Source organism: Hyperolius riggenbachi, chromosome 9 (genome assembly GCF_040937935.1).
Source record: "Hyperolius riggenbachi isolate aHypRig1 chromosome 9, aHypRig1.pri, whole genome shotgun sequence".
Taxonomy (NCBI): Eukaryota; Metazoa; Chordata; class Amphibia; order Anura; family Hyperoliidae; genus Hyperolius; species Hyperolius riggenbachi.
The window spans coordinates 256,300,657-256,322,790 of NC_090654.1; the positions used below are offsets into that span (position 1 = coordinate 256,300,657).

General features: G+C 43.9%; 1 protein-coding gene across 1 annotated transcript in view; it reads left to right on the forward strand.

The window, feature by feature from the left end:
* KLHL28 (kelch like family member 28) overlaps positions 1–22,134 on the forward strand; it is a 48,687-nt gene that overhangs the window by 21,902 nt on the left and 4,651 nt on the right. The window contains exons 3-4 of the mRNA XM_068254357.1: positions 6,182–6,625; positions 19,103–19,311. Coding sequence (XP_068110458.1) covers positions 6,182–6,625; positions 19,103–19,311 — 653 coding nt within the window. The remainder of the gene's footprint in view (positions 1–6,181; positions 6,626–19,102; positions 19,312–22,134) is intronic.

Genomic DNA, 22,134 nt, shown 5'->3' on the forward strand with positions numbered 1-22,134 from the left:
ATGTAAAGTATGGCAAATCGACCTAACGATCCATCGACCCGCGAATCGGACATGTCGGAAATAATCGAATCGACGCGAATCGAACGCTGCATCGACGCGGAAACGCAACGTGTGTATCCAGCATGAGGGAGCAGGCTGGAGTTGTACTTTGTACTGGTTGAACTCGATGGACGTATGTCTTTTTTCAACCAAAATAACTATGTAACTATTTTGCTTGAACCCATTAGAACGTTTATTTATTTATTTTTTGCATTTAGGGATCACTTTCAATCGCTAGCCGTTTCCCTAAACACTCTGCCAAAGTCAATGGATGGGACAGATCCTACTAAAGCGATTGCGATTAGGCAAATCGCAATCGCAGGACATGCAGCATTTTGGAAGCATTTTCATTCTAATGTATTGTATAGGAGCCGGGAAATCGCTCCCAAAATTGCTTGCATAGCGCTACCACAAATTGCTATTGATTGCGATAAGAAAAAGACACTGAGAGCCCAATATGTAGTATGCTCAGGACAATAGTGAATAATGTAATGTGAGAAGGTTATACTCGCAAACAAGGGTTACCGCTGAGGCAACCACTGTGTATGCAGGTGAGGAGATTAGACCTGTCCTCACTCAGGGTTAAGAAGCCGCTCTCCGTAGATAGAAGAAAGGTAGGGGTGGGTCCCCCTTCCACCAAGGGTGGACACTAAAATGACTTTGATGAACAGAGGCGCCAGCAGAATAAAAACAATAATTAAAAGTTTTAAAATATGTTGGGGAGGCAGTGGTGGACTTACCTCCGAAAGTAGACTAGACTACTTTTCTGACATAAGCAAACACTTTATTAGTACCCCAATAGATGCAACACGTCTTGCAGGACCAAGCCCGCTTCATCAGGCAGTAAAACAGGAGACAAAACAGTAGCTCTCAGGTAGCACATATAGCGCCTCTGACATTTATTCTGCTGGCGCCTCTGTTCATCAAAGTCATTGATTGCGATAGTGCTTTGCGGTTTGTAGTGTGTCCCAGGCCTTAATTATGATTGGCCAATCATGGACCAGTTTTACCACCTCCATGTAGTATGGTAAAATTGATGATTGATTGGCCATTAATAATTGAAAATGAGTACCAGGCTTATTTTGATTCAGATACTCAGGTCTGTGATAGTGCAGGCAGATTTTATGTATGGTATGATATTTTATATCCCGTAATTGCCCTTTTTCCAAAGCCATAAAATAAAAAAAATAAAAAATTCTTTAGCGCTCCTAAACATCTTATATACAGTAATAAAGACCCTGTCGCTGCGTCCTCCTATGTCCGTGCCTTGTGCTTGGCACGCTTGTGTTGCACGTTGACGAACTTAAAGGGAAGGTCCGAGCACTTTAAAAATAGAAAATCCACTTGCCTGGGGTTTCCTCCAGCCCCCTGGCATCCGTCCTGTGCCCTCGCCACAGCTCCGGTGGTTCCCGGCCCCCTCCGGTGGAGATGCCGACCTCGCCAGGTCGGTTTCTTCTGCGCTCCAGCATGTGACTCACTGGTCGCGCTGACATCATCCGGACTGTACTGTGCAGAAGCAGAACTACTGTGCCTGCGTAGTACAGTCCGGATGACGTCAGTGCGACTCTGAGAGCCGCTCAGTGGACATCCTGCGCCAGAGGGGACCCCGGGCCACCGGCGATGAACGGAGCTGCGGCGAGGGCACATGACGGCTGGCAGGGGCTGGAGGAAGCCCCAGGTAAGTGGATTTTTTTATTTTCAATGAGCTCGGGTGTGTCCTTTAAGAGAGCAGAGGAGGACGGGCATGCGCCGGGGAGTGCAGCCCATGTGCGCGTTGTGGGGGGGAGGGGAGTCGATGCCGAGGCCTAGTGCCCATTTTTTGTAACGGCCGGGCCTGTTGACGAGAGGCTGGATAGTGTAATGGTTAAGGGCTCTGCCTCTGACACAGGAGACCATGGTTTGAATCTCGGCTCTGCCTGTTCAGTAAGCCAGCACCTATTCAGTAGGAGACCTTGGCCAAGTCTCCCTAACACTGCTACTGCCTATAGAGCGTGGCCTAGTGGCTGCAGCTCGGGCGCTTTGAGTCCGCCAGGAGAAAAGCGCAATATAAATGTTCTGTGTTTGCTCTGTGTTAACTAGTGATGTAAATAAAGGTCCACATTAAGGTGTGGCTAGTCTTGCAGTGTTTGGAGTTCTGGGTATCAGGAGGAAAAAGATACAGCAGCCATATAGTTTCTTCAAATGAAAAGGAAAATATTATTTCAGTACTGGATGAAATCAATGCAGAGGTATGGTAAGGCTTGGTTGTTTGTTTTTTATAGTAAAAAAAAAACCCTCCTGAAAGTAGCTTGCTCCAGAACTAGCCCTGCACAGCCTCATTGTCATATCGTACTGTTAAATTAATAGAAAATCAGGCAATGTTCCAACTTCCTATATCTTCAAGCACTAAAGCAGGAGTGTTTGTATGTTGTGTGCTTAAAGAGAACCCGAGGTGTGTTTAAAGAATGGTATCTGCATACAGAGGCTGGATCTGCCTATACAGCCCAGCCTGTCTTGCTATCCCAACCCCCACTAAGGTCCCCCTGCACTCTGCAATCTCTCATAAATCACAGCCGTGCTGTGAGGCTCTGTTTAGATCTGTAGTGTCAGTCTCAGCTGCTCCCCCGCCTCCTGCATAGCTCTGGTCCCTGCCCCGTCCCTTCCCTCCAATCAGCAGGGAGGGAAGGGATGCAGGCGGGGACTGGAGTTCTGCAGGAGGCGGGGAGAGCAGCAGACTGACACTATAGAGATAAACACAGCCAGCTCTGACAAGCTGTTTGTCAGCAACGTGGCTGTGATTTATGAGGGATTGCAGAGTGCAGGGGGACCTTAGGGGGGTTTGGGATAGCAACAGAGGCTGGGCGGTATAGGCAGATCCAGCCGCTGTATGCAGATAATATTCTTCAAACCCACCTCGGGTTCTCTTTAAAGTGTCTCGTTACTAGGTTATCTAATTGGCTTGTGAGCTGTAGTTGAGTGCAACTCCCAGAAGACTCTGCTTATGTAGATCTATATGGGCTTGTATACATTTAGCACGGTGCATATAATCCAGAGGAGCTCTCAATTGCTGGAAATTAACAGAAGTTTGCTTTCCCAACCCCTTCAGTACCAGCGGTCTCTGCCCTCTTGAGGACCAGAGACTGCTGGCACCAAACAAACGCAGCATACCGACTAATCGCCGTACTGTATCGCGATCCTGCCGATCATGCCACACGCCCGTCGCCTCAGCCCACCTGCACTGCCATCTCTATGATGCCAGAGCTCTGTAAGCCGGTCATGAGCCGATTTAATTGGCACCTGACCGTGTCATCAATGTAAGCCAATATGATTTGCTAATATTGATGACAGGGTCAGGAGCGAATAAAAGTAGCTCCTGACCGGCTCACAGAGCTCTGCTGTCATACCGACAGCAGAGCAAGTGAGCTGCGGCTGGCAGAGAGCGACGCAATTAGCAGGAGTGGCAAGAGCGTGTCCCGGCAGTGAGTGAAATCTATGCCCTGGCAGGAATAACCGCCTCCAAACAGGGCGTATATTTCATTCACCGCCATCCGAAAGCGGTTATAGGATACCTGAAGTGAGAAGGATATGGAGGCTGCCATATTTATTTCCGAACAGTTGACCTAAGCCCGTTTAAAAACGGGCTCTAGGTCTCTTCACGCCGCCACCCAGCGCACGCGCCCACACCCACCCACTGCCAAAATTAGTTAGGGACAAGGTTACAATAAGTCAAGTTTTAACCCTTACCTAGCCTATTAGACTTTTTTTAACTCCTGTAATGTCTATATCTGTTAATACACCTTTAAGTATAGCTTTCTGTAGAGATCAGTTGTGATTGCTAGGGGTAGTTTCGGGACCCAGTGCTCTACAGTCTCAAACATCTGATCTGCATTTTAAACAATGCTAGTTACCTGGATGTCTTGCTGATCCTCTCACTCTCATGGTACCCATACACGGTATAATAAAAACGTTAAATTTTCCCGCTTTTTCGACCAAAATGATCAAATCGAATGAAAGTTGAAAAGAATCTTCTTTTTTTTTTTTTTTTCCTAGATCAAGAAAAACGAACAATTAACCCGTTTTTCTATAATAATCCGATCAGGCATGTTGGAATAATCTTTATATTTGATCTAACGGATTAATCAATCTATATTATCTAATCATGAAAAAAATATCCATACCAACTAGCATTTGTAAGGGCTGGAACCCACAGGAGCGCTTTTGGCAGCGCTGCGATACGCTAGCACTTTGCCAAAACGCTGGGCTAATGTTAATGGATGGGGCAACTTCCACAGGAGCGTTTGCGTTTCCCAGAAACGCAAACGCAGGACATGCAGCATTTTGGGAGCGTTAGCGCTTCAATGTAAAGTATTGAAACGCTAGCGGAAACGCTCAGCAAAACCTAAACTGAGCGGTTTTGCTAGCGTTTTGTGGTTCAGCACACTGTAACAAAATTAAAAATAATTCACAGGACCAATCAGGATAAAAACGCGAAACGCAAAACGCTACACAACCGCTGAGCAAAAAAATACACTGTTGCAAAAAGCGACCGAAAACGCGCATGAATCTGCTTGCAAACCTCTCAGACAAAACTCTAGCGGTAGCGTTTTGCGTTTGCTGTTTTCAGTGGGCTCCAGGCCTTCAAGGAAATAAATATGGAATCCTCTATATTGCCCTCATTTCAAGTTCCCTTTAGGGCTCTTTCACATCAGAGCTTGCGTTGGAGAACGCTCAAAGCATACGTTTTGTTGTATGCCTTTTACTGCGTTTTGATATGCGTTGCACTGCAGTGAGTGTGCGTTTTTAATCCGTTTTCAATCCGTTACTGCACATAGAAAAACGCAGGTAATTTTTTTTTCTTTTAGTTGTCAACTTTCTACATTGTTCCTCTGTTGCATTCTGGGACTGATTGCCTGCGTTAACGGATTAAAAACGCGCATAGTGTGCGTTTTACATTGACTAACATTGTAACGCATAAAGCTAGCGTTGGCCAAAAAACTGCGCCTGGGTGCAGTGGAACGCAACGCACAAAAAGGCTGCGTTATATGTGAAAGCTAAAATGAAAGTCTATGGACTTTCATTTCACCTTGGGTAACGCAAACTTTATCCTTTGCGTTGAAACGCAGAAAATCTGCCCTAATGTGAAAGAGCCCTTAAAGTGTACCTGAGATAACAAAAAAGGAAAAAAAATATGCATACCTGGTGCTCCTCCAGCCCCCTTCAGGCTGAGCAGTCCCTCGCCGTCTTCCCGGGACGCCTGGATCCTCCACTAGGCGGCCTGGTAATTCATCCAGTTGGTGCAGGCTCCCCCGTCATGCTCCCCTCGCCAGGAGTGTTCTGCACCTGTGTAGTAGTACTGCTCAGGCACAGAACACTCCCGGGCTTGGGAGCACGATAGGGCTTACACTCGCGGCTGAGCCACACATGCGCAGTTCCATCCTCAGGATGAATTACTGGCCACCTAGCGGAGGATCCCAGGAGGATAGCAAGAGACCGATGAGTATGTATATTTATTTTTTCTTTTTTTATGTATAATTTCTTGTTATGTGTAATACTTATGCCAGATCTCATGTACACTTAAAGTGCAACTGTCGAGCATAAAATAAAAAATCAATTCTTTTATCTTATCGGCCTATATTTCTCATGCTGAGACAATGCACTTTCTATAATGAAGGGCGGGCAAATCAGGCAGAGGAGACTAAGGGAGGAAATTACATCAGGATTGGCTTCAAAATAGCCAAAGCTGAAATGAGAAATGCTAAGAAGGATTTTCTCTTTTTTTTTTTTAACTGTAGAAAAATCACTAAAATCAATATGTGGACAGTGCAATACATATGTTATGTAAGTAGAGCAAGTATTTATCTACTTATATATGTAGGGTTTTTTTTTCCTGAGATAGTATCGCTGACCGCTCCTCATTATTAGCTGCAAATGTGCTACAAAGCAGCAGTTTAGATGCTTTCCTGGCTTACAAAGGTAAAACGGATTGTTCTGCATTACTCTGACCAATGTCCTGGATTGATGCATTATGGTTACTTCATTCTGAGCAAGGGGAAGCCGCCACATGTTACCATCTTCTGTTTGTTTATTATCTGTTTGTAGAGGACAGGTTGTCATTCCTATACAGTATTCCAGAAATGACTGCATTGTTTCTCCTTCCTTCCAGCATGGAGATGTATTTTCCCCAGGATGACTCATGGATAGGCCTGGCGCCCCTTTCATGCCCTCGCTATGAGTTTGGACTATGCACCCTGGACCAGAAGGTGTACGTTGTTGGGGGCATTGCCACGCACATGCGACAGGGAATCAACTACAGGAAGCACGAGAGCTCTGTGGAATGCTGGGACCCCGTCACCAACACGTGGACGTCACTGGAGAGGATGAACGAGTGCCGCAGCACTCTGGGGGCCGTCGTTTTAGCGGGAGAACTTTATGCTTTAGGTGGATATGACGGACAATCCTGCTTACAGTCGGTGGAAAAATATATACCGAAGGCTAAAGAGTGGCAGCCAGTGGCTCCCATGATAAAGACTAGGAGCTGCTTTGCTGGGGCTGTCCTGGACGGCATGATCTATGCCATTGGCGGTTACGGGCCGGCGCACATGAACAGGTAGAGTGTGAATTGTTGTGCAGCCTAGTGTTTAGCCTGTAGCAATGTGAGCATTCGTATCCTCATGGTAGTATTCATCAAGGGAATTAATTATCTGTCTTTATTGCTATAAATACTTGGTTGTTAAGGGAACAAATTTGTGCGCAAATAGCCCTGTTAAAAGGAACAGAAGAACGTCGAGGGGCACTCTAGACTCGGAGGACCTGGTGTGCAACAACAGGTAAACAGATGATAGAGGACAGTGCGATGGGATGCCCAAAGCAACCATTCAGGTTTAGCCTCTTAAAGTGAACCAAGCACCATTTTTAGTACCGAGGGCATCTCAATAGCACATTTAATATGCATGCCAACAATGTGGCTCATTAATAACCCCCCCCCCCCCAAAAAAAACACACACCACATATATCCAGGCACATCGCCTCTAGTTAGGATATTGTATAAGTTACCGTATTAAGGAAAGGGTGTGGCCAGAAAACAGCAAAAATCAATTGATCCTTCGCACTCTCGCATGCAAATGTTCAAACAAATGCATTCCCAGATTCACTCATCCAGGCACCACGGTTCTCCCTACAGCTAAGTTAAAAGCCGGGTCTTAGTTCACAGAAGAATACATTCTTATGCTTAATTACCTACCTGGGTACTTCTGCACAGTGTAGGTGACTAAGCATAAGAATGCATTCTTCTGTGAACTAAAACCCCGGCTTTTAACTTAGCTGTAGGGATAACAGTTGTGCCTGGATGAGTGAATCTGTGAATGCATTTCATTTGCATCTGCATGCGAGAGTGCGAAGGGTTAATAGATTTTGCTGTTTTCTAGCCACACCCCCTTCAGCACCTCCCTTTCCTTAATAATTTATTTAATGTCCTAATTAGAGGCGATGTGCCTGGATATATGTATTTTTTTTTTTGTTACTGACCCCGGTGGCTAGGGTCTAATTCAGTGCACTCCCTCCTTCCCCTGTATGTGTTTGTCAGCATGCACACAGCTTATGCTGGTGAATGCGCATGGTGCACATGGATACATAATGTTAGCTCCCTTGTGCGATTGGTAAGATGCACTGTCTGTCCCAGGAGAGGACGTCAGGATGTGTGCTCCTAATCCCTTGATAGGTTTAATGCAATGAATGTTTGTATGTCTGCACTATGCATGTTACAGGGCCAGAGTTAGGACACCTACGTTTACCTGGGTACTTCTGCGCAGTGTAGGTGACTGTTCACACTATATGCGTTCCTAGCCGTTTTCAGGGAACGCGTACTGGAACAAAAAACGCATAGAAACGGCTCCTAATGCTTTTGAATGGGCTAGTTCACATGTATGCGTATGAGACGCATACGTTTCTCATCCGCATTGCTGCACGCAGTTCTGTGCGATACGCATAGAAACGGACGCAATGAAAGTCTATGGACGCGTATCAAAAACGCGTACTATTGCGTTTTTAGCGTCCGTTTTCCTCTGCGGTTCCCATAATTCTTTTTTTTCCCCTGGGTCACGTGTTTGTGCAAAACGCAATAGAAAACGCATTCAAACGCAAGAAAAACGCATGCGTTTTTCAACTTGCGTTTCTTTGAATTTATACGCGTTCTACAAACGCAGCAAGTATGAACAGGCCCTAAGCATAAGAATGTATTCTTCTGTGAACTAAGACCCCGGCTTTTAACTTAGCTGTAGGGATAACCGTGGTGCCTGGATGAGTGAATCTGGGAATGCATTTGTATGAACATTTGCATGCAAGAGTGCGAAGGGTTAATTGATTTTCATTAAAGGACACCCGAAGTGACATGTGACATGAGATAGACATGTGTATGTGCAGTACCTAGCACACAAATAACTTTGCTGTGTTCCTTTTTTTTCTCTTTCTGTCGGAAAGAGTTAAATATCAGGTATGTAAGTGGCTGACTCAGACAGAAAGTGACCACAGCGTGACCCTCACTGATTAGAAGTTCCAACTATAAAACAGTTTCCTAGCAGAAAATGGCTTCTGAGAGCAAGAAAGGGATAAAAAGGGGAATTTCTTATCGGTGAGGGTCAAACTGTAGTCACTTCCTGTCTGAGTCAGGACTGAGTCAGCCACTTACATACCTGATATTTAACTCTTTCAGGCAGAGAAAGAAAAAAAGGAACACAGCATAGTTATTTGTGTGCTAGGCACTTTATATACACGTCTATCTCATCATGTCACATGTCAGGTATCCTTTAATAAAAAAAAAAAACTTCCATTTTACCTCTTATTTTTACATTAAAAAATTTAGCAGAGAGTTTTATTGGCCTACTTCCGCTTCCCAGGCCTGCCCGACCACAGAAGTTTAGATTGGACACTGTGCTTCAAAGAGTTTACAGAAGTCACAGATGCTTTCTTCACACCTTCCCCTGGATAAATAATGGGCAACTAGAAGGGGGGGGGGGGGAATGGCAGCTCCTATAGCTATTAGAAACCGGGGGGGGGGGGGGGGAGTGCTGCTTGGTTCCCTTTAAAGGACCACTACAACAAAAAAGTATGCAGTTAATATCTGACAGAACCAACAGGTTTTGGAACAGTCCATCTCCTCATGGGGGATTCTCAGGATTATCAGTGAGGGTCACACTGTAGTCCCTTCCTGTCAGGGCTGAGTAAGCCGCTTACATACCTGATATATAACTCTTTCAGGCAGAGAAAGAAAAAAAGGAACACAGCCTAGTTATTTGTGTGCTAGGCACTGTACATACACATGTCTATCTCATCATTCCACATGTCACTTCGTGTATCCTTTAAAGAGAACCTGAGGCGGGGTTCTAAGAATGCAATCCACATACTGAGGCTGGGTCTGCCTATACTGCCCAGCCTCTGTTGCTATTTCAAACCCCCCTAAGTTCCCCCTGCGCTCTATCCTCCATAAATCACAGCCGTGCTGTGCGGGCTGTGTTTACCTCTGTACTGTCAGTCTGCTGCTCCCCCCGCCTCCTCCATAGCTCTGGTCCCCGCCCCGTCCCTTCCCTCCAATCAGTGGCGAGGGAAGGGACGCGGGCGGGCCCGGAGCTCTGCAGGAGGCGGGGGGAGCGGCAGACTTACATTACAGATGTAAACACAGCCCGCTCTGACACGTTGTGTGTCGGCAGCGCGGCTGTAATTTATGGCTGATTACAGAGCGCAGGGGGGGCTTAGGGGGGTTTGAAATAGCAACAGAGGCTGGGCAGTATAGGCAGACCCAGCCTCTGTATGTGGATTGCATTCTTAGAACCCCGCCTCGGGTTCTCTTTAAAGGATACCCGAAGTGACGTGACATGATGAGATAGACGTGTATGTACAGTGCCTAGCACACAAATAACTAGGCTGTGTTCCTTTTTTTCTTTCTCTGTCTGAAAGAGTTATATATCAGGTATGTAAGTGGCTGACTCAGACAGGAAGTGACTACAGTGTGACCCTCACTGATAAGAAATTCCAACTATAAAACACTTTCCTAGCAGAAAATGGCTTCTGAGAGCAAAAAAAGATAAGGGGAATTTCTTATCAGTGAGGGCCACACTGTAGTCACTTCCTGTCTGAGTCAGGACTGAGTCAGCCACTTACATACCTGATATTTAACTCTTTCAGGCAGCGAAAGGAAAAAGAAAAGGAACACAGTATAGTTATTTGTGTGCTAGGCACTGTAAATACACGTCTATTTCATCATGTCACATGTCACTTCGGGTATCCTTTAAGAAAAATTTCCAGCATTCCGGATCGATAAAAATCGAAAAAAACAGGAAATCCGATCTTATTTTTCAGTCGAATAAAAAAAAAAAAGCTTTCTTTTTTTTTTTTTTTTTTTTCAGGAGATCCGATCATATTTATCGAATTGCTGTAAAATCGGATCATTTTATTGTATTGTGTGTGGCCACCTTAAGAGAGAGCGATAAGGTCCGTACACACGCCGGACTGGAGGCAACGACGGGTCCGTCGTCACCTCCCGCTGGGTGGGCGTTCCAACGACAGTCCGGCGTGTGTACACACTGTCGGCGGACTGATATGGCTGCTTCTGAGCGATCCGCACGGCGGATCGCTCAGAAACAGCCGTATCAGTCCGCCGACAGTGCGTACACACGCCGGACTGTTGTTGGAACGCCCACCCAGCGGGAGGTGACGACGGACCCGTCGTTGCCTCCAGTCCGGCGTGTGTACGGACCTATATTGTGTGCGCACCTCCAGATAATCAGAGTTCCCTGATTCTTATCAGAGCTGAAGCTGTTTGGTGCAGCATAGTGCAGTGTTCTCCCCAGGCACTTTTAGCTGGGTGCTCCACCCGGATAGTTTTTGTGAGCACCCGGCTGTCATCGGCTCACCTCCTCCGATGCTGTAAGCAGAGTTATGCAGAGAAGTGCTAGCCCTGCTTTCTCTTATCTCACCTCACCTGGCTACTTTTTCATGCCAACTGGCTACTTTTTTATGCCACCCAGCTGGAAAAAAATTCTGGGGAGAACACTGTAGTGATATAGAAATTGTTTCCATGTAACATTTTGGCAGTTATTTTGTTTACAGATTAGTTCCAACCTAAACTGTAAAAGTGGAAAAAACAAGCTAGTTTAGAAAGTTTCCATTAAGTCGCACCACAGTTCACACATAGTTTTTATTCAGAGGTGTCTGTGTCAGTAACATAAGCATTTCCTCCAGCGGTCTGGTTGGACTTACGCCAACAGCAGATCTGTGACTAAAATGAGGTACAGCTTGCTGGTGAGTGATTTCTCATAAATGTCCTTTAACCACTTTACCCCCGCGCGTACGTATTTCTCCGCCCCTTTTTCCATCCTTTAAAAACCAGGGACGGAGAAACACGTACTTTCCGCGTTCCCGACGCTGCCCGCGCTCCTGCTCGTAAACACGCCGCCCGCCGCTAGTAAAACCGCCGCCGCCCGCTCGCCCAGAGATCAATGAACGGGAAAATCCATTCCCGTTCGTTGATCTAAGCCCCGCAATGATCAGCTGCTCTCCTATGGGCAGCGCGATCATTGTGAGAAAAAACTCACGTGTCCATGCTCATTATACTTCCTCCAAGCTTCCGGAAGGAAGCTTGGAGGTCGCATTAAAACAAAAAGTTACTGTGGCCATCTTGTGGCCAAATAGTAAACTACACCCTAACATTTTTTAACATACAAATAAATGACTTTTAACACATAAAATTAACTCATTACCTCCCACACTCCCCATTTTTTTTTTTTTTGTAATTAAAAAAAAATTAAAAAATTTACAATTAAAAAAAATACATAAATAGTTACCTTAGGGACTGAACTTTTTAAATATTTATGTCAAGAGGGTATAACACTGTTACTTTATAAACTATGGGCTTATAATTAGGGATGGACGCAAAACTGAAAAAAATGCACCTTTATTTCCAAATAAAATATTGGCGCCAAACATTGTGATAGGGACATAATTTAAATGGTTTTAGAACCGGGACAAAAGGGCAAATACGTTTCATGGGTTTTAATTACAGTAGCATGCATTATTTAAAAACTATAATGGCCGAAAACTGAAAAATAATTATTTTTTCCCCCACATTTTTCCTATTTTCCCATTAAAACACATTTAGAAAAAAATAATTCTTGGCATAATGTCCCACCTAAAGAAAGCCTAATTGGTGGCGAAAAAAACAAGATATAGTTCATTTCATTGCGATAAGTAATAATAAAGTTATAGACGAATGAATGGAAGGAGCGCTGAAAGGTGAAAATTGCTCTGGTGGTCAGGGGGTAAAACCCCTCAGTGGTGAAGTGGTTAAAGGACAACTAATGCAAAAAAATAGTAACATTTAAAATATATGTGTGTGTGTGTGTGTATATGTGTGTGTGTGTGTGTGTGTGTATATATGTGTGTGTGTATGTATGTATGTATGTATGTGTGTATATATATATATATATATATATATATATATATATATATATATATATATATATATATATATATATATATATATATATATATATATATATACAGTGTTCTCCCCAGAAATTTTTTCCAGCCGGGTGGCATGAAAAAGTAGCCGGGTGGCGTGCGAGGGGGGATGCAACTCTGCTTACAGAATAAAAAGAGGATGAGGAGGCAAACCGATGTACCTGCTAAGTACACAGAATGCAATTTCCGGACAGATTTACTGTCAGTTCGACAATTTTCAACATGCCTGATCTGATTTCCGATTTTCTGTTCACTTCTATAGGAAATCGTGCAGAAATCAGATAGGACATGTTGGGAATAATCGATCTGACAGTAGATCTGTCAGAAAATTGCATTGTGTGTACCTAGCAGATTGTTTCAGATTAAGGTGCTCAGGTCCCTTTTTAAGCAGACCTGAACAGACAACCTCCTCTCTGCTCTAAAAGATGCACAACAGCATAACCTTTAAAGGACAACTGTAGTGAGAAGAATATGGAGACTGCCATATTTATTTCTTCTTAAACAATACCAGTTGCCTGGCAGCCCTGCTGATCTATTTGGCTGCAGTAGTGTCTGAATCACACCAGAAACAAGCATGCAGCTAATCTTGTCAGATCTGTCAATATGATCAGAAACATCGGATATGCTGCATGCTTGTTCAGAGGCTAGGGTAAAAGTATTAGAGGCAGGGGATCAGCAGGACAGCCAGGCAACTGGCATTGCTTATATGTAAATAATTATGGCAGCTTCCATATCAGTTTCACTTCAGTTGTCCTTTAAAGAAAAACATTTGTTACAGCTGATACAAATGCTGCAATAAATCTGCAGTGTGTCTACTTCCTGCTTTCTTGTAAGCAGACATGTTAACATTCAGGGCTTTTCAAATGAGCTTCTCTGCAGTCATGTGACACAGAAAGAGATCAAATTAGACAGGCTAAACTGTGTGTGTAAATACAGGGTGCATTTCTCTGCTTTCCTTCTGTCCTGTGCAAGAGTTCAGCTCCACTAAATTTCCCCAGTGTGCAGGGGGAGGGGCAGCACTACAGATACAAAGCTGGGGCCAGCGAGAAACACACACAGCAGGAGACAAGTGCACAGGGGGCTGCCTACAGACAGCCTGTCATTCAACATGCTCTGCATGGCTGTGTCTCCTCTGCTCACCCCTGCCCCCCCCCCCCCCCCCCCCCCAAAGTAAATAAACATGCAGAGGCCTGAAGGGGCATCACTTCTCCTGATCTCCGTGTCTCCCTCCAGCTGGATTAAACGTGCAGCTGCCGTTTTCAACTACTCAGGCATGTTGTTTAGCTGCAGTCTGGAGGAGACGGAGAGACTACGTGAGCCGCTCTGAGGCTGTCCCGGAAACTCACGTGGCTCTCATCTCACTCCTGGAAGCTGCTGCTGTGTGGGCGTTTTTTTTTGCTTTACTGCTCTCTCCGGTTTCATTAACGAGAGTGAGAGGCACCGTAATAAAACAGATCCTATCACTTGGAGAGCAGTAGGAAGAATCGGAGCAGGAGTCCCGCCCCTTACAACCCGCCCAGCCAATCCCTCCCTGTCTCACCAGAACACTTGAGCTGACAGGCAGAGGAGCGCTCCTTCAGTGTACAGCATCAGCCTTTGCTATTGTGTGAGGCTGGCGCTGACTGAAAGCAGGCAATGGAGCGCTCCTATGTGAAGTTTACTAGAAGCCCCAGGCGAGCACATGACAGGCGGGCGGGGCTTCAAATCAGCCGGGCGGCCCGCCCACCTAATTAGCCCTGGGGAGAACACTGTATATATATATATATATATATATATATATATATATATATATATACAGTGTTCTCCCCAGGATCAATTAAGTGGGCGCGCCGCCCGGGTGAATTAAGGCCCCGCCCGGCTGCTATTTTGCATATTAGAAAAGCCAGCGCTGTTCTCTGCACTCAGCGCTGACTCCTCTGTGCCCAGCAAGCTCAGCTCCTCTACATACGAGATCTCCCGCTTTCCGGCGGGCTCGTACACTCATTGGCTCGGCATGGCAATAGGCGGGGCCATCTGTTATAGTGCTCTTCTAGGAAGTTAGAACGAGGTACGTTGCAAGCAGTCTCTCTCTCACTCTGCCTGCACGATCGTGAAGGGACGCTGGAGCCTGTGTGACTAAAAGCAGAGCTGGGCAAACTACAGCCCGTCTGGCTCTGTAATCCGGGTATTTAGTGCCTCCTTTCCTCCTCATGGCTGTCTCACTTGTCTCTCTCCCTCCCCACCGTACAATTGTTGTACAATTACGTGCCGTACTAACTTTCCCATCTCTGAATTACGGCACTTTTTTGTCAGACTGAAGAGAGGAGTGCAGGCAATCACTCACTTCCTCCCCCGGGTGTCAGACGCACGGAGCAGATCTCCAATAGCTTCAGAGAGCGGGATGTTTTGGCTGCCCAGAGAACAGCATACAGACAGCAGCGCTGAAGGGGAAAAAAAGCAGTCTGATCTGATAGGTACAGGCAAAAAAAAGCTGTGACCTTAGGTCAGCTTGCACACATAAAGCTCTGTCCTGAAGTGTATTCCCACCCCCTCTTTTTTAACCCTTAGGATACACTAAGCTCTGGAATCTCAAGGGGCCAGCATGTCCTTTCAAACCATGCTGAGCTTTGCATTTTCTCAAAAAAAACCCAGTTCATACCTATGTGTGAATTTGCAGCTTCTCAGTTAAATCTGTAGGACATGCTGAGCCTTGTGGTTCCACAACAATGGGGTCCACAAATAATGAAAACCTTACCAATCAGATGATTAGTAGAGGAACCAACCCCAAAAACATTGACGGAACAATAGTGGTTGATCGGAACCATTAATGATGCCCAATACGTATAACAATATGATGTCTGTTTCACCTGCACTGTGAACCGGATTTGTGTACTGCAAATCAAGCCTATTTTTGTTTTGTTTTTTTCAAACGCAAACAAAAAGCACTGTAATAGCACATTAAAAACAACCAAACAACCGGTTTTTCCTGGTTTTGACTTGGCAGGTTCACTTTAAGACAGATGGTGCATATATAATACTGGGTACACACAGATTTTCCGGCTGATTTACTGTCAGATCCATTATTTCAAACATGACCGATCTGCGTTCTGATAGATTTTCGAGCATTTTCCGATCAATTTCCTATTGAAGTGAACGGAAATCGATCGGAAAATGCTCGGCAATTGATCAGAAAGCAGATCGGACATGTTGGAAATAATCGTTCTGACAGTAAATCGGGCAGAAAATCTCACCTAGCATCTCTGTACCTAGCAATAAAGCAAGAGTCATATGGAGGCTCAGTGTTTTCCCCAGGCCTCCATCCGGCTAATTTTGGTAAGCACCCGGCTGATATCGGCTCGTTTCCTCCTTCTGCTATGCTGTCAGCAAAGCTTACACGGCCCTGCATTCCCCCTGTTGTGCCCCACCCGGCTACTTTTTCATGCCACCCGGCTGGAAAAAATTTCTGGGGAGAACACTGTATATATATATATATATATATATATATATATATATATATATATATATATATATATATATATATATATATATATATATATACAGAGGGGCTGCAGCACACAACAGGAAAACAGTGACAGGGGCTCTTGGTTACGCTTTAACGCGCTTAAGCTCACCAACTGCGCCAAAGTGTCCCCAATCTGGTGAGTCCTACTCTACCATGCAAAATGCCAGTTTTTATAAGCAGTCTAGTGGGAACTAAACCAAAAACCCTAAAATGTCAACTAGATGGGAAAAAAGGAAATTAAAAACACCTCACCCTTCACCTAGCTACCAAACGAACTCTCTTAACATGTGCAAAGCACTCATTTATATACTTAACTGTGCTAGAGGTGGGCGTGGTCATGCAGGCTCACAGGGGAAAATTCTAAATAAATTACCAAGGGGTGAGCAGCACAAACCAAATATTTTTTTATGCAACTCTATGCAAAGCACTAACTCACTCCTGCTGCCCTCACCAGTTGCGCTGCACTACATTATATTACACTAACCCCTGCTGCCGTGGGCCGTTCACCACTAAACTGAATTTAACATTAATTCTGAGATGACAACAGCTGTGTTCCTTAGTAGTGGAAGAGTTTGTGCACTGATAAGTGACGTGAGAAAACAACCAAAGGTCTAATCACATTGCACTATTTGTTCTGTTCACTATGTGGTATAAAACCTATCGCCAGGAAGTGGTTAAGCATAAAGACTTTTGCAGTTATGTTAAAGGAAATTGAGAAATGCATGTTAGTTAAACAAAACTATTGTTAGTCCAGTGTGCCGTTTTAATACAGTATATTTTAAATGTCTGTCTTCATCATTGGCTTTGTTCGGTTAGAAACACAAATCATTGATAAACCAGCAGCAAAACTATTGAAGAACAGCAGCACAAAGGGCTAGCATACCGTGTGCTTGTGCCATGCTCTCCTCTACAGTGAGGTGAGACAGCCTGGCCAAAGCCCCTCCCTTAGTCCTCTGGTCAGCGTGGAACAGCAGCACTAAGATGAATCATTTTGGTCTCCTCTCCTTCCACCAGGGTTAAACTGTAATGCTGGCAATTGCAGTTGTTTGAAAAATTAATCTGATTAAGCCTCTATGAAAAATGTGTCTGTAAATGTAAGAATAATTAGTGAATTGCAATAATTTTCAGTTATATACAATTAAAGTGGAATGAAACCCATCATTTCTTCTTTGTTCTAATAGATTATTTACAGCATATTATATACAACCAGCATTTTTTACTAGAATAGCATTCAAAGGGTTACACACAGGACTAGTTCCCTGCAAGTAAAGCTGGATCCCAAGTGTAGATAATGTTATCTTGTATTTAACCACTTCACCACTGAGGGGTTTTACCCCCTGACCACCAGAGCAATTTTCACCTTTCAGCGCTCCTTCCATTCATTCATCTATAACTTTATTATTACTTATCCCAATGAAATGAACTATATCTTGTTTTTTTCGCCACCAATTAGGCTTTCTTTAGGTGGGACATTATGCCAAGAATTATTTTATTCTAAATGTGTTTTAATGGGGAAATAGGAAAAAATGTGGGAAAAAATTATTTTTCAGTTTTCGGCCATTATAGTTTTTAAATAAAGCATGCTACTGTAATTAAAACCCATGAAATGTATTAACCCATTTGTCCCGGTTATAAAACCATTTAAATTATGTCCCTATCACAATGTTTGGCAACAATATTTTATTTGGAAATAAAGGTGCATTTTTTTCAGTTTTGCATCCATCCCTAATTACAAGCCCGCAGTTTATAAAGTAACAGTGTTATACCCTCTTGACATAAATATTTAAAAAGTTCAGTCCCTAAGGTAACTATTTATGTTTTGTTTTTTTATTGTATTTTTTTTTTTTTTAATTACAAAAAAAAATAAAAATTGGGGAGTGTGGGAGGTAATGAGTTAATTTATTGTGTAAATGTAATGTTTGTATATGTAAAATGCTTTTAGGGTGTAGTTTACTATTTGGCCACAAGAGGGCCACAGAGTGTTTGTTTACATGCGACCTGTAAGCGTCCGGAAGGACGCTTACAGGAAGCAGTAGGAGGCTGGGAGACTCACAATGATCTCGCTGTTTCTGAAAGAAGCAGCAGATCATTGCGGGGGCTTAGATCAACGAACGGGAATGGATTTTCCCGTTCATTGATCTCCGGGCGAGCGGGCGGCGGCGTTCACAAGCGGCGGGTGCGCGCGCACGAGCGGCGGTAGCGCGGAAGGTACGGATTTACCATTGTGCAACAGTTTGGGACTGAGTGCAGCATACAGGGATTGCTACGGTATAGCCTAGCAATGTGTTCTGTTGCTATGGAGGTGGGAGCAGGGACAACAGTGTGCCAGACGGCAGAGTGGCTTCTGACAGGCAGGTTAAAGGAAACCAAGCACCATTTTTTTCCCCTGCAGTTTCTACTGGTTTCTAATAGCGATAGGAGCTGCCATGCTCCCCCCCCCCCCCCCTCTACCTTTATCCAGGGGAAAGTATGAAGATAGCATCTGTGACTTCTCTATTGCCTGGTACACACTATGCGATTTCCCATCAGATTGGCAGGCCTAATCAATTATTTCCAACATGTTTGATTTGATCTCCAATCGTTTTTCTGATTGATTTTCTGCTCCCGATCAATAATCCGACTGAACTTGCCGGAAATAATCTATTCGACCCGTCTGTCTGACTGGAAATTGCATGGTGTGTACTAGGGTACAGTTCATTCGGATTAATGATCGGGAGCAGAAAATCAATCAGAAAAACACATTAGCACAGAACATAACACATAATCTCTTTGAAGCACACTGTCCTTTCTCTCACTCCCCTGCTCATGAAAGCTTTTGTTTGCTCTCTGCTAATGTGTGCAATAAAATAATTACATCAGTCCTTATCTGCCTTTAATTTCTTTGGTCGGAAAGGCGCTGCCATCCACAGAAGTAGGGTAATTAAACCCTCTGCTAAACTTTTAAATAGATTGGAGCTGATTGGGCGCTCTGGACTTTTTATCTTTTTTTTATTTTCTTTTGCCCTTATTTTTGTAAAATCTATCCTATATTTCTTAATTAAATTAATCACTGTTTTGCTTGTTTTAATCTAGTGTGGAACGCTACGATCCCGCAAAGGACTCCTGGGAAATGGTGGCACCGATGAGTGAAAAGAGGATTAACTTCGGCGTGAGCGTCATGCTGGGATTTATTTTTGTGGTCGGGGGACACAATGGGGTGTTCCACTTGTCGAGCATCGAGCGATACGACCCCCACCAAAACCAGTGGACTGTATGTAGACCCATGACGGAGCCCAGGACAGGTGAGGAAAACTATAGGACCATTCGGAACCATCAATTATTCACCCTCCAGCTCTGCATTGTTGTGAATGTTTCATTAGTTGTCTTTATAAATAATTTACTTGTTTGTGAAAACCTAGCAGTTATTTCAGTTCCTATGGGGATATATAATAGTGACACGAGCTGCCACAAGAGGGAACAGGAATACCTCATGGCACGGTATTCATTCCAGTTGTTCTGTGACCTGACACACTGTGCTTCACTGAACCATAGATCATCAGTGCTGTGCCGCTTCTTCCTGGAAGAATGTCATAGAAGTGGCTGAACTGGGTTCGCTTTCCAGTAATTCCTTTACAACAAAGGGTCAGCTGTAATAAAAGCAACCATGGCAACAGTCAGATTACTACAGAAATTGGGATTGTCTCACACTCATAATGTTGGACCAGTCACCAGAATTGGTGCAGGAGTGCTACAGCTGAAGGTGGCCACACACAATACAATAAAATGATTCTATTTTACGCCAATTTGATAAAAACGATCAGATTTCCCGAAAAATTTAATTCTTATTATTATTTTTTTTTTTTTTAAATCTGATCGGATTTCCCATTTTTTTTTCAATATAAGTCAATTAGGAAGTGGGGGATTTTTTTCTAATCAGTTTTTATGAAAACTGGTGTAGGGTAGATTGTCAATTGTACATAGGTCAGATTTTTCAAATGTTACAATTAGAAAAATTGATTGTAATCCTTGAATTGAATTTTCTGCGCAATCCTTGAATTGACAGGAAATGTAAAAAATTGCATGGTGTGTGGCCACCTTGAGGATGACACTTCGGTCATATGTAGATTACTACAGAAATGTGAATTGTGTACAGTCTACTGTGTATGTTCTGTTGAGCACAGATTGGGGTGGGTGTGTTTTGGCTTCAAATCAGTACACGTTTCTTGTGAGGTAATTTACCTCATGCAGTTAAAATATTTGTATTGCATATTTGCAAAGGTTTTTACACATGCAGTGATAGTTCAGTAAATTATATATATAAAAGAAATCTTTAAAGGGACTCCGAGCAGTGCAGAAACTATGGAAAGATGCATATCATTTTAAAGCTCTCTTTCTCCTCTTTCTGGCGACACCTAAATCGTTGCCCTACGCCTTTTAGTTTTCGCTATTTTCGTGATTGAAATTGCAGCGGCCGCGATTTCAATCGCGAGAATAAAGAAAACTAAAAGGCGTAGGGCAACGATTTAGGTGTCGCCAGAAAGAGGAGAAAGAGAGCTTTAAAATGATATCCATCTTTCCATAGTTACATTGTATTACACAGGCCGACTTTTTCTGCTGAATGGAGCTGCTGACACTGGGGAAAGTGTCGTCCTGTGTAATACAAGTAACTATGGAAAGATGGATATCATTTTAAAGCTCTCTTTCTCCTCTTTCTGGCGACACCTAAATCGTCGCTCTACGCCTTTTAGTTTTCTTTATTTTCGCTATTGAAATCGCAGCCGCGGCAATTTCAATAGCGAAAACTAAAAGGCGTAGGGCAGCGGTTTATATATCATTGGAAAGAGGAGAGAGAGAGCTTTAAAATGATATGCATCTTTCCATACTTTCTGCACTGCTCGGAGTCCCTTTAAAAGGATTTTACCTCATGTGGTATTTCATTCAGTATTTTGAGGAATCGTGCAGTATTTGGTTCAATATGTGATGGATTATTGCAACACAAGGAAAATGGAAGCCGCATGTGATACTAGTAGTTTTTTTTAATGATCGTGACGGCTGTAGGCTGGCCTGGCTAGAGGTAAAATACTTAATATCTCACTTGTTAAACTGCATGTGTTATGCTTTGTGAATTTACATTTATGAGGTATTTACCTCACAAGTCAGTAATTTACCTCACAAGTCAGTAATTTACCTCACTGGTTGGTTATTTTAGTTTCCCATGCCTTAGGCCTTTTTTCCACGGAGAGTTCAACTCTATGCAGAGCAAGCAGTTACCAGGCAGCAGCAAGCAGTTGTGAAAGTTTGAGAGGCATTTCACTGCCTATCAATTGTCCGTGGAAAAGAAGCCTTAGTGAGTTAACATTTCACAAAATGTTTCATAAAATCAGTTGTTCTTTGCATTACTGAATGCGGTAATACTTAGTGAATTGAAGCCCAAGCCTAATGCTAGACATACACTGCACAATTTGTGGTAGATCAGGTAAATTAGATTGCCTGGTCTACCCTTTCTGAATTGAGGCTTTAGTAGGAGAAGGCTATAACTTTAGCTACTTGGATACTTAACCCCCTTGGCGGTATGATTCTTTCCGGATTTTAGGGTCTAAAGGCGGTGCAATTTTTTTGCACCCTTTCAGACCCTAAAACCGGGAAAAAATTGTGCTGCCAGGGAGATCTGCAGCAGTCTACAATCACTCACCTCCCTGGCTCCAGCACTGCAATTATGCCTCCATCCTCCGGGTGGTGCTGCAAATCTAAAGTGAAATTGCCGGCTGTCGTCATGACGACAGCCAGCGATCTCACCAGGACGACGCAGAGCCCCGGAAGAGAAGAAGAAGAATGGCGGCCGATGTCGGGATGCCCCGGGTGGTATGTAGAAATGCCCGCTGCATGCATTGCTCTGCATACAGCCTCCGGCGGCTACCCCGAGCAGAGGTCGGAATTACCGCTCTTAGCTGCGGTTTTCTGTCCCGACCCTAGCTTGGGATTACCGCCAAGGAGGTTAAAGCAGATGTTTTAGTGATGCAAATTGATAGCTACCACCCTGGTTTCACCATTGAATACACAACTATAATACTACAAGTGACCACTAGAGGGTACTTCATAGGCATATCCATTCCTCATAAACAATG